This window comes from Mus caroli, unplaced genomic scaffold, assembly GCF_978045245.1.
Source record: "Mus caroli unplaced genomic scaffold, Mus_caroli_1 scaffold_8, whole genome shotgun sequence".
Classification (NCBI taxonomy): domain Eukaryota; kingdom Metazoa; phylum Chordata; class Mammalia; order Rodentia; family Muridae; genus Mus; species Mus caroli.
Window position 1 is genome coordinate 29,490,519 of NW_028227263.1, and position 12,496 is coordinate 29,503,014.

At 38.2% G+C, this 12,496-nt stretch overlaps 1 protein-coding gene across 2 annotated transcripts in view; it reads left to right on the plus strand.

The window, feature by feature from the left end:
* Pik3c2a (phosphatidylinositol-4-phosphate 3-kinase catalytic subunit type 2 alpha) overlaps positions 1–12,496 on the plus strand; it is a 96,352-nt gene that overhangs the window by 7,865 nt on the left and 75,991 nt on the right. For both annotated transcript variants that reach the window (XM_085841370.1, XM_085841371.1), the window contains one exon: positions 10,082–11,212. In XM_085841370.1, the coding sequence (XP_085697496.1) occupies positions 10,145–11,212 (1,068 nt within the window). In that variant the 5' untranslated portion in view covers positions 10,082–10,144. The remainder of the gene's footprint in view (positions 1–10,081; positions 11,213–12,496) is intronic.

Consider the following 12,496-nt stretch of genomic DNA (forward strand, 5'->3'; position numbering starts at 1 on the left):
TCCTGAATCCCTTAATAACCATTACCCAACTGTCTGTCTCCCTATTTTCTTATTCCACGTATTTCCTGAGTGGAAATAGACAGCATTTGTGCCTTTTGTTTGGTTTATTTCACTTAGTATAATGCTCTTAAGGATCATTCATGTTACAGTATTCTTCATTACTTTTTATGACTAGATGATATTCTGTTCTGTGCATATGCCACATTTTGTATATCCATGCAATGATAGATACTTGGTTATTCCCACCTATTGGCAATTGTAAATAATAGTGTTTATACCAAGATTGCACAGTTTGGTCATCACAGTGTCCTTTAAACAGATTGATGTGTAAATTAAGTCTGGTTTTGGTGCTTTTGAGTATGAGTAGAATTGCTAGCTCAAACAATAATTATGTTTACATTTTAAAGGAAGCACACAAAAGCGTTTTTTAGAGTGGCAGCACCTTTTTGTATCCCTTACCAGCAAAATATGAGTTTCTGCATATATTTGCCACTACTTCATATTTTCCATTAAAAAATTATAGTTATCATGTAGATTTGAAGTGTGTCTGGTTGTAGATTTGTATCTCCTTTCTGACTGATGTTGTTCAGCATCTTTTCATGGGCTTGGACTTCTTAGTGTTTAGAGCACATTGATGCTTATTTTATTTTTATTTTTATTAAAGTTTATTTATATGAATACACTGTAGCTGTCATCAGACATACCAGAAGAGGGCATCAGATCCCATTACAGATGGTTGTGAGCCACCATATGGTTGCTGGGAATTGAACTCAGGACCTCTGGAAGAGCAGTCAGTTCTCTTAAACACTGAGCCATCTTTCCAGCCCCCTCGATGCTTATTTTAATGATTGGACACACACATGCACACATACACATATACACACATACACACACATGTATCTATATGTAAACATACATTCTTCATGCATGATTGGTAAGCTTATCAACTAAAAGCCACATTCCCAGCTTGACTCAGTTTTTTATTATTACTGTTTCTTACTTTGTAATTCTTAGTTGTATTTCTGTTCTAATTTTTCTCTTCTTTTAAGCTATGTTGGAAGTGAAGGAATGTACTGTAACATTTAGCACAAAAGATTTACTGTTATTTGTCATTGAAATACTGGTAATGGTAAAGTATATTTAATGATTCATGTCAAATGAATGAACAGAAAAGTAGTTCAAAGTTCAGTAATTATCTCCACCATGAACCAAGTTGGATTGCAAGCTTTGAGGTCAGCATGTTGCCTTTCAGAAGAAGCTTCTTTCTGTAGCTGGGCCTTCTCTTCCTTGAGCTTCCCCCACTCATATATAGTAGATCCCTGTCTAGACACAGAAGGTTGTTGTGGCTGGGTGCCCTGGATGTTTAGAATGTTGCTCTTAAGGGTTTGAGAGTGGAACAAAGATTAGTGCTTATTAGGTTACAGTATAACCATTGTTTTAGTCATGACTTAAGCTCATTATTAGTATACTTGTACAAAACATTTTGAATTTTAAATTTTAAAAATATGGGCTGGCAAGAAAGCCTAGTGGGTAAAGGAGCTTGTCACCAAGCGTGACAACCTGAGTTGGATCCCTGGGACTCATGTGGAGAGAGCCAATTCCTAAGGTGCTATGGCCTGAGTACTCCTACACACCTCAAACACACACACACATATCATCATCATCATAACTATATTTAACTGAATAATAACTGAAATAATTTAACTGAAATAAAGACAGGCAAGATTAGTTACCTTCCACTTTATTCTTGAACTTCTGTGCTCCTCTATTTACAGTTTGTTTGGCAAGCAGTTTACTCACTTGAGCCATCTCACTGGCTCTCACCTGGCAGGCACTGGAGCTCTGGAGAGCCTTTGCCTGCATTTTGGTCTTTTTGTTTGTTTTCCTCCTTTTGAGACAGGGTTACACTATCTAGTTCCTGGCTGGCCTGGAACTGTAGCAAGCAAGTGGAGCAAGCTGACATTAAAATCAATAGTAATCCTCCTGCCTCTGGCTCCTGAGTGCTGCAAGTGCAAGTGTTAGACACCATGCCGGGTTTACCTGGTTTTAAGATCATGAAGAATCTTGGGGAAACTTTTTTTTAAAAAGATTTATTTATTTATTTATTATATGTAAGTACACTGTAGCTGTCTTCAGACACTCCAGAAGAGGGAGTCAGATCTCGTTACGGATGGTTGTGAGCCACCATGTGGTTGCTGGGATTTGAACTCCGGACCTTCGGAAGAGCAGTCGGGTGCTCTTACCCACTGAGCCATCTCACCAGCCCCCAATCTTGGGGAAACTTAGTTTTTCCCATGCCTCATTTTTTCCCCCCTAGCATCCACCTCCCCAATGAAAGGATTCTGTTTTTCTGTCTCACAAACTATCTAAACTCAGCATGTTTGTTTGTTTTTTAATTTTTTAAGATTTATTTATTATTATACATAAGTACACTGTAGCTGTATTCAGACACACCAGAGAGGGCATCAGATCTCATTATGGGTGGTTGTGAGCCACCATGTCATTGCTGGGATTTGAACTCAGGACCTTTGGAAGGTCAGTCAGTGCTCCTACCCACTGAGCCATCTCCAGTCCCAGCATGTTTGTTTAAATCAAACCACTTCTAACATTTCCACTGTCACCATCCTTAATGCCAAGTCATTGTTAGTCCCCTCATTTCTCTGCATATTTGTCTATTGGATCTCCCTGTTTCCCTCCCTCTCTTTGCCAAGAAACCCACTACCCTTTCCATGTTATACAAAACTGTCTGTTATTGAGCTATACTCCAAGCCCTCCATTTTTATTTGTTATTTTCACAGAACAGTAGGAATTTTTGAACAGTGTAAATTCATGTGCATAAACTTTATCTTTGTCTTTCTGTTACACTGTTAAGTGTCTCCAACACTACACACCCTTATTGTCAGATTTTTTCAAGGTTCTTTGAAGGAGGACAGGGAGGTTTGACATGTAATCTTAATGATTAAACTTTTTTTTTCTTTTGTGGCTAGACATTGAAACTGAAGCCTATAGCCTCAGCTAACTTAATTTATTCTCCATCTTTATCAAAACATTTCACCAGATCCACAAAGTAAAATTAAGTTTGATTCAAATGAAAAACTTTAATTGTGTCAGACTGTAAGGCAGAAATATTACTACACATTTAATTTAAATTTAGAGGAAAGAATTAAAATTTGCAAATAAGGTTTGATGTTGAAATGCTGGTGTTTGAGTAAATCTTACCATTAGTGCCTAACCACTTCATTTACTTGAGAAATTGGTTCCCTGAGAAGTGAAATGCCTAATCAAAGCTGAAGTGCAGCTAGGATAAAAAACCCAGTAATCAGTCTCTACCAACTGTGCCTATGCAATGAAGGCACAGTTGGAAGAAAAAGCATGGTCCCTAAAACTCATATGAGAATCCCTGGTTGCCAATACTCCAGGTATACTGGAGTTACACACTGACAGTCAGAACAACACATTCTTACTTCACAGGGAAAACTACAGAAGTTCCACGTTGGGAACATTCCTGGACTTTGCTCTACATGCTCTGTTCCTTGGCTGATTTTAATCTATCCTTTCCTTGTAATAAACCATTAACCACAAGTGTAACAGCGAGTGTTCTGTACATTTTATGTATCCTACCAGATTATCAAACCTAAGGGTGGTTTGGGGAACTCTGCCTTTCAATGTAAGTTTATGTATGACATGAGGATAGTCTTATAGGCATTATGTATGCCTTCAGAGGTGAGATGATAATAAAGAAGGTAAGGTAGATCTGAAACACAAAAGATAGGAAGAAGGACTGAAGAACGTTTTAGAGACAGGACAGGTTGGTTAGAGAGACTGACAACAGAGTTCTACAGGATGACAGTGTTCAGAATCCATATTTAGCTGATGAGCTGTTACCGTTCTTTTTCAGTTATTTTTTATCTATTTATTTGCTATCTACCATGCTCAGGTGTTTTGTTGTTGTTGGGTTTGTTTTTTTTGTTTTTGGTGGTGTTGGTTTTGATTTTTTGAAACAGAGTTTCTCTTTGTAGTTTTGACTGTCCTGGAACACTACCAGGCTGGCCTCAAACTCATAAAGATCTGCCTGTCTCTGGCTCCCATGTGTTGGGACTAAAGTTGTGTGCCACTACACCAGACTCCATCTTACTTTTTATGTGGATGCTAGAGATTTGAACTTAGGTCCTTCTACTGAGCAAGCACTCTTACCCCCTAAGTCATCTCTCTAGCTCCATAAATACATTGTTTACAGAATATTAAGTTTATCATTCTAGAATATTGTTAAATGGAAGTTACATACTCTTTATTTATTTTTTTTTTTTGATTGGATATTTTCTTTATTTACATTTGAAATATTTTCCCCTTTCCAGGTCTCCCCTTCGGAAGCCTCTTATCCCCTCTCCCCACCCCCTGCCTCTGGTTACATACCTTTTAAAAGTTACATAACATACAAAAGTTATGAAGATGGCTAGGGATATAACTCAGAGGTAGAGCAGTTGGCCTCAAATATCTTTGGTTGTTTTTTTTTTTCTTTCATTTTTCCTTCCTTCCTTCCTTCCTTCCTTCCTTCCTTCCTTCCTTCCTTCCTTCCTTCTTTCCTTCTGTTTTTGTTGTTTTGGGTTTGGGGTTTTGGGCTTTTCAAGACCGGGTTTCTCTATGTAGTCTTGAGTGTGCTGGAACTTACTATGTAAACTAGGCTAGCCTCAAACTCTCAGAGTTCTGCCTGCCTCTGCCTCTTGAGCATTGGGATTAAAGGTATGCACCACTACCATCAGGCTGGTTTGATTTCTTATGTTGCAAAAAATTAAAATAAAAATTACATTAAGTTAAAAAGGATAAGGTAGCTTTTATGTAAAGGCCGTAGATTATCTATAGACTTAAATAAAAAGAATATCTCTTTTCTTCCCAAATAGTGAGCATTTGAATTGCTTTTCTGCCTTGAGGAAAGAAATGGCTGTTGGGGACTGTTTTATCATGCATCTTGTTACTGTGCAGAAGTTATAATGCTTGTTTGCCCTTTTTTCCTGCTAAGTCTTTTCTTCTAAACTATGACACATGTGACAATGCAGGCTGTAATCCCAGTAGCATTAACCTATAATCCCAGCAATTTGGGGAAAAGAGGCAGGAGGATTAAAGTTCATCCTTAATGTGGGCTCTGCTACTTGAAACTCTGTATCAAAGAACCTAAAATGCTGGGCAGTGGTGGCGCACACCTTTAATCCCAGCACTCAGGAGGCAGAAGCAGGCGGATTTCTGAGTTCGAGGCCAGCCTGGCCTACAGAGTGAGTTCCAGGACAGCCAGGGCTACACAGAGAAACCCTGTCTCGAAAAACAAAACAAAACAAAACAAAGAACCTAAAACAAAGGCGAACTAGTCTCTTGTGATAAGTAAGTGTAAAATAAACACTTAATATTAAAAGAAGAAAATACACTATTCACTTTCATATTATCTGTGATGTGGTAATTTGGATATAGTAGAAAAATATGTTGTTAAAATTATTTCATCTATTTGTTTTAATAAAATTGTTAACATTTTAAAATCTTCATTTAAATTCTGTCTTCCATTTTATTTTTGTGATAATTAGTGTTTAATACCAAAGTACTTGGTTTCTCCTTTTAGATGACTTCCTCCTTCCCATGAATTAGAGATAGAATATTCTCTTTTCATCTACTGGTATTTCCCTCTTTAACAGAGATGGAACAACTATTTTTAGTTCTCTGTTGCCATATTCCTTCTAGTGTTCAAGATAATTGCCTCTCTCTATTTATTCTGAACCCAATCATCTGGTTTTTTTAAGTAAAGGGTGAATTTTTTTTTGTTTTGTTTTTTGACAGCATCTATATATCTCTAGCTCTACATAGATGGAAATATGTAGATACTTACCATGATTTTTATTAAGCATTAGTAACTACAACTTCCACAATTGTGTGTGTGCTGTGTGTGTATAGGCCAAAAGCCAACCTTGGGTGTCTTTCCTCAGGTGCTGTCCATCTTTTGTTTGAGACAGAGTCACTCACTGGAAGTTGACTGAGTAGGCTAGGCTGGCTAACCAGTAAGCACCAGGGATCCATCTACCTGTAACCATCGCCCCAGTCCTGGGATTACAAGCCTGTACGGTCATGCATGGGTTTTTTAAGTGGATGTGGGGTTTTGAGATCAAACTTAGGCCCAAATGGCAAGCACTTTCCTGACTGAGCTGTCTTCCCGGTTTTATAATATTTCTAATAGTGGCATAATTGGCTCCAGATCATTGTCATATTAGAATAGTGTCTAGTTTTGTTTTTTAAGTGATTTTATTGCCTGAGTATTTAAGACAGATTTATGCAACTAGAGCAGAGGCTATGGATGACTCATACTTACAAATGAGAGGAGGACCTCCTTAATTTTATAATAATGAGCCAATGAAATTGGTCTGTCACAGGTGAAATTTAGCATCCTCATCATTTCTGACCCTCAAGATGCCTGGAGGCTGAGACTGCTTTCTTAATCAAATGGTAGAGATCCTCAGGGAGGTCGGGGGCAAGGCCTTTGGACTTGAGGATTCTTAAATTTTTATGTCACACCATAGGTCCCTCAGGATCACACCGATTTCTGAAGGTATCAGGCCTTTCTTGGCCATTTTGTAAATATGCTCCTGACACATCGCCAGGTGGGGATGTAGGCAGTAAAGTAGTAGAGCAGAGCCAACTTGGACAGGTCCTTTCAGGAGGCATGTATTTAAACCATGATGGTGGCTGGCAGCGAAAAGAGTTGTGTCTGTTGTTAAACTACAATCATTGCTTCTTCATTTTCTTAGTATCTTGTGACTTTAAGTTTTTTAAATCGTGTATTCAACAGAGTTTAGAAAACAACCTCTAAGAATTGGCTTTCTTTTCAGGAGTTGTCTTTCTCTTAAACCATGTAAGTGCCGAAAACTTAGGTTGTCAGGTTTTGTTGCAGGTGCCCTGTTTCTTGTTGGGATTTTTGTTTTGTTTTGTTTTGGTTTTGTTTTGTTTTTTTAAACAAAGTCTGGCTATATAGTGTAAGCTGGAATGGGAACTCATGGCTGGCACCCCTGAAGCTTCCTGGAACCTCATTCTCCAGTGTTCTTTAGGGAGCCAACAAGGCTTGGCTATGTTGAATTGTTAAGATCAGAAAGCATTTAGATGAGTAACAAGACTGACTTGTTTTATTTTTCTGGAGGTTTAAATTTAAATTGTAAATGAATGTCTGCCACAGAAGGAGCAAGGAGCTTTTAAATGAATTCCTTTGTTTTAGGGTATGCTAATGGTGTCCAAAAGTTTGATTGACTAGTTTAATTACCCTCTTCTAGAGAATTTTAAAGTAGCTATAGTAGTGAACAGCCAGGGGTTACCATGAAAGTTAGTGATAAATATTAATTATTACATTAGTTCTTTAATCAGACTTTTAATTTTTTATCTATAAGATGAGGCACTTTGAAACATTTTTACTTGTAAAAGATCATGTAGCTCCTTCCTTTTTAATTAAGAGAAAAGAACAATACTTCTTTGGGGGCTAGTGAGATGGTTCAGTGTTGTAAAAGCACTTGTTCTTGCAGACGACCTGGATTCCATTCCCAGCACCTGTATGGCAGCTCACAATCTGTGACTCCAGTTCCAGGGGATTCAATGATTTTTGGAAACCTCCATGTGTACAAGGCGTGCATGTGATCCACAGATATACATGTAGGAAAACACTCATACAGGAAAAAAAGATAAAATAAAATTAACAAGAATTTAAAATTGGGGGCTGGTGAGATGGCTCAGTGGGTAAGAGCACCTGACTACTCTTTCCGAAGGTCCAGAGTTCAAGTCCCAGCAACCACATGGTGGCTCACAACCATTCGTAACGAGATCTGGCGCCCTCTTCTGGAGTGTCTGAAGATAGCTACAGTGTACTTACTTAAATAAATAAATCTTTTAAAAAAAAAAAAAAAAAAAGAATTTAAAATTTAGCCGGGCATGGTGGCGCAACCTTTAATCCCAGCACTCGGGGAGGCAGAGGCAGGCAGATTTCTGAGTTCAAGGCCAGCCTGGTCTACAAAGTGAGTGCCAGGACAGCCAGGGCTACACAGAGAAACCCTGTCTTGAAAAAAAAAAGAGAGAGAGAGAGAGAGAGAGAGAGAGAGAGAAAGAAAAGAATTTAAAATTTTGTTAAACCCTATAGGTGGTACAACAACATGAACTAACCAGTACCCCGGAGCTCTTGTCTCTAGCTGCATATGTATCAAAAGATGGCCTAGTCGGCCATCACTGGAAAGAGAGGCCCATTGGACATACAAACTTTATATGCCCCAGTACAGGGGAACGCCAGGGCCAAAAAAAAAAAAAATGGGAATGGGTGGGTAGGGAAATGGGGGAGAGGGGGGAGGGTATGGGGGAACTTTTGGGATAGCATTGGAAATGTAATTGAGGAAAATACGTAATAAAATATATATAAAAAAATTTTGTTAAATGTGAATCAGTGTTTTGTATACATGCATACACCTGGTGTCTGGTGTTACAATCAGAAATGAGTTTGGATCCTCTGGAACTAGAGTGATAGTTCTGAGCCTTTGTGTTGGTGCTAGGAATTGAACATGGGTCCTGGAGAAGAGCAGCCATTACTAAGCCATTACTCTAGCTCCTTCCCTGATCCTTTTTTGACAAGGTCTCATGGTTTTGGTTTTCCTTTTATTGAAAAATAGATGGCTTTTTTTTCTTACATAATCTATCCTGATTACAGTTTTCCCACCCTTTATTCTTTCCAGTGCCTCCTACCACTCCTCCCCCCCACCCCCAAAAAAAATCTGGTTCATTTCCTTTCTGTCCCTCTATAAGAAAACAAACAGGCTGGAGAGGTGGCTCAGCAGTTAAGAGCACTGGCTGCTCTTCCAGAGGTCCTGAGTTCAATTCCTAGCAACTACTTGGTGGCTCATAACCACCTGTAATTAGATCCAATCTAGTGTAGACTCATATACATAAAATAAATAAATCCTTTTTTAAAAAAGAAACAGGCTTCTAAGGGAAAATAATAAAAATATAACAACAAAAATATAAGATAAAACAAAAACTATCAGATCAGGGTTGAACAAAACCAAAAAACAGAAAGAGAAGAGCACAGGCAAGAATCAATGTTGGCCTTGAACTGTCAGTGTAGCTGAGGATGATCTAGAATCCCTGATTCTTCTACCTCCATTTAGAATGGTTTTCTTAGATGCATATTTTCATTTACTGTGTAGAAAAGGCTTAAGCTCTAATTTTTTTTATGAAAACATATTTTAAGGATAACTTTTATAGTGATTTTAACTGTATAATAAGTGTAATCAAACTGTATGATAACTTTTGAGTTACGATAGAATTTTTGAGTGAAATATTACAGCTCTTTATAATTTTAAAGCTTGCCCTACTATTCTAAGCTATGCTACTTCGTACATTTTTAACATTTCTGGGGTATAACAAAGGCTTCAGTAAGTTTTTAATAGATTTTGATCAAGTAACAGTTGTCTATTTTATTGACTGATAAAGTTTGCTCTTGAGCAGTTTCACAAATACCAAGAAGATCATTACTATTTTGACTTTTTGTTGCATAATTATAAGCCTTGCCTTGGAAATATGTGAATGGCACTCACGTAATTTCATGCCAGGAATAAAGCTAGAGTGCCACTGGGAAATGACGACCATTTTGACAGTGGACATGACACCTCTTTAACTTCATTTACTGTGCCAAGTAGTTTGATAACTCAGGAAATGGGATAAAGTAAATGTGTTGTTTCTGTGTCTTCTGAACCCAAGAGTGGATAAGGTGTTATGAGCCTTTACATTAGGATTTCATGAAACCTTTCATTGTTTTTTATTTAATGTGTATTTTTGTAAGTAGCTTCAAAAAATTTACTTACTTGTGTTTTGAGACAGCATACTACTAAGTAGTACTGACTGACCTGGAACTCATGATAGACCATGCTGGTCACAAACTCAAGAGATCTTCCTGCATCTTCCTCTTAAGTGTTGGGATTATTATAGATGTTTGTTACCACACCCAGCAGGAATAGGTTTAAACAAAATAAATTTGTGTTTAGAAAATCTAACTGACTGTTATGTTTATTTGTCTGTGTAGGTCCTGGTATTTTGGAAGCTACAAGAAAAAAAGATTAAGAGGTTTGTTCTCTTTTTTGTGGACATGGCTCAGATTTCCAACAACAGTGAATTTAAACAATGTTCATCTTCACATCCAGAACCAATAAGAACCAAAGATGTGAACAAAGCAGAAGCGTTACAGATGGAAGCAGAAGCCTTAGCAAAACTGCAGAAGGATAGACAAATGACTGACAGCCCAAGAGGCTTTGAGCTGTCTAGCAGCACCAGACAAAGAACACAAGGTTTTAACAAACAGGATTATGATCTCATGGTGTTTCCGGAGTTGGATTCCCAAAAAAGAGCAGTAGATATTGATGTAGAAAAGCTCACCCAAGCTGAACTTGAGAAGATATTGCTGGACGACAATTTTGAAACTAGAAAAACTCCTGCATTGCCAGTTACTTCTGTTCTGAGCCCTTCATTTTCAACACAGCTGTATCTTAGACCTAGTGTTCAAAGAGGCCAGTGGCCCCCTGGATTATGCGGGCCTTCCACATACACTTTACCTTCTATTTATCCTTCAGCATACAGTAAACAGGCCACATTCCAGAATGGCTTCAGTCCAAGGATGCCCACTTTTCCATCAACAGAGTCTGTATATTTAAGACTTCCTGGACAGTCTCCATATTTTTCATATCCTTTGACACCTGCCACACCATTTCATCCACAAGGAAGTTTACCAGTCTATCGTCCACTAGTCAGTCCTGACATGGCAAAACTATTTGACAAAATAGCAAGTACCTCAGAATTTTTAAAAAATGGGAAAGCGAGGACTGATTTGGAGATAGCAAACTCGAAAGCTTCAGTCTGCAATCTACAGATATCTCCAAAGTCTGAAGACATCAATAAGTTTGATTGGTTAGACTTGGATCCTCTGAGTAAGCCTAAGGTAGACTATGTGGAGGTGTTAGAACATGAAGAAGAGAAGAATAATCCAGTTTTGCTAGCAGAGGATCCTTGGGATGCTGTTCTTCTTGAAGAGAGATCTCCAAGTTGTCACCTAGAAAGAAAGGTGAATGGAAAATCCCTTTCTGGGGCAACTGTAACAAGAAGCCAGTCTTTAATCATTCGGACAGCTCAACTTACAAAAGCCCAGGGCCAAGTATCTCAGGTATAGTCTCTCCTTGCTAACTTCTTAAATTCAGTAGTAAAACAGAGTGTATATTTGTGTGAATCATTTGTTAGGAAAAAAAAAAGGTCTTTATAATCTTGCTTTTCTTTGCTTCCAGGCTGCTTTGGTTCTTTTGTTGTGTGGCAAAAGATTAAAGATTAAGCCAACTGAAAATTTGCTTATTTTTTTGTAAGATTATAAAAACCTAGTTAGGCCGGTCTGGTAGCACTCACCTCTAATCCCAGAATTTAGAATGCAGAGGCAGGTGGATCACTGTGAGTTTGAGGCCAGCCTGTTTGACATAGTGACTATATAGCCAAAGCTACCTAGAGAAACTTTGTCTCAAAACACAAAAAACAAGCAAGATCAGCCTTGTTGAAGATTTATCCTCAGTGAAGTGAGTTGAAGATATTCTTAGTCTCTCTCTATTATATGTGAACCTTTCTTTTCCTTCTATTTTCAAGGCCAGAAAGGAGTTTATTATACAACTTCCAACACATTTTCTTTTGTTATTAAATCATGAGAGACACAAAGAAAAACATAACTTCAGAGAAACAGAGAAACAGGAAAAGGGCCTGTTTAACTGATTCTCCTTTTTTTTTTTTTTTTTTTTCCGAGACAGGGTTTCTCTGTATAGCCCTGGCTGTCCTGGAACTCACTTTGTAGACCAGGCTGGCCTCGAACTCAGAAATCCTCCTGCCTCTGCGCACCCCCCCCCACCCCCTGCAGTGCTGGGATTATTTGAGTTTTTTTTTTTTTTTTTAATTAGGAATTTTTTAAAGATTTATTTTTATTTCACATGTGTGGGTGTTTTGCCTCCTTATTGTCTGTCATAGAATTTTCCCCACATATGTGCAATACATGTGGAGGTCAAAAGAGGGCATCAGTTGTGAGCCACCATTTGGGTGCTAGGGACTGAACCTGGTCATTACCAGTGCTCTTAGCTCCTTTGAGACAAGGCTCAAACTGCCCTGAAACTTGGAACGGCTATCCCATAGAGCCTGCCAAGGTGCTGGGATTACAGGTTTAAGACATTGTTAGCTAAGGGGTAACTGCAAATATTAAAGTTTTGCTCAAAAGAGAGTCAGGCACAGTTTAGAATTTTCCTTTTCAAACATACCATTTCAAATATTTTGCTTTTATATTTGTAGACCTTGGAAATATTTAAGGATTAAAAAAGAAAAACTTTGCAGGGCGTGGTGGCACACGCCTTTAATCCTAGCACTTGGGAGGCAGAGGCAGGCAGATTTCTGAGTTTGAGGCCGGCCTGGACTACAAAGTGAG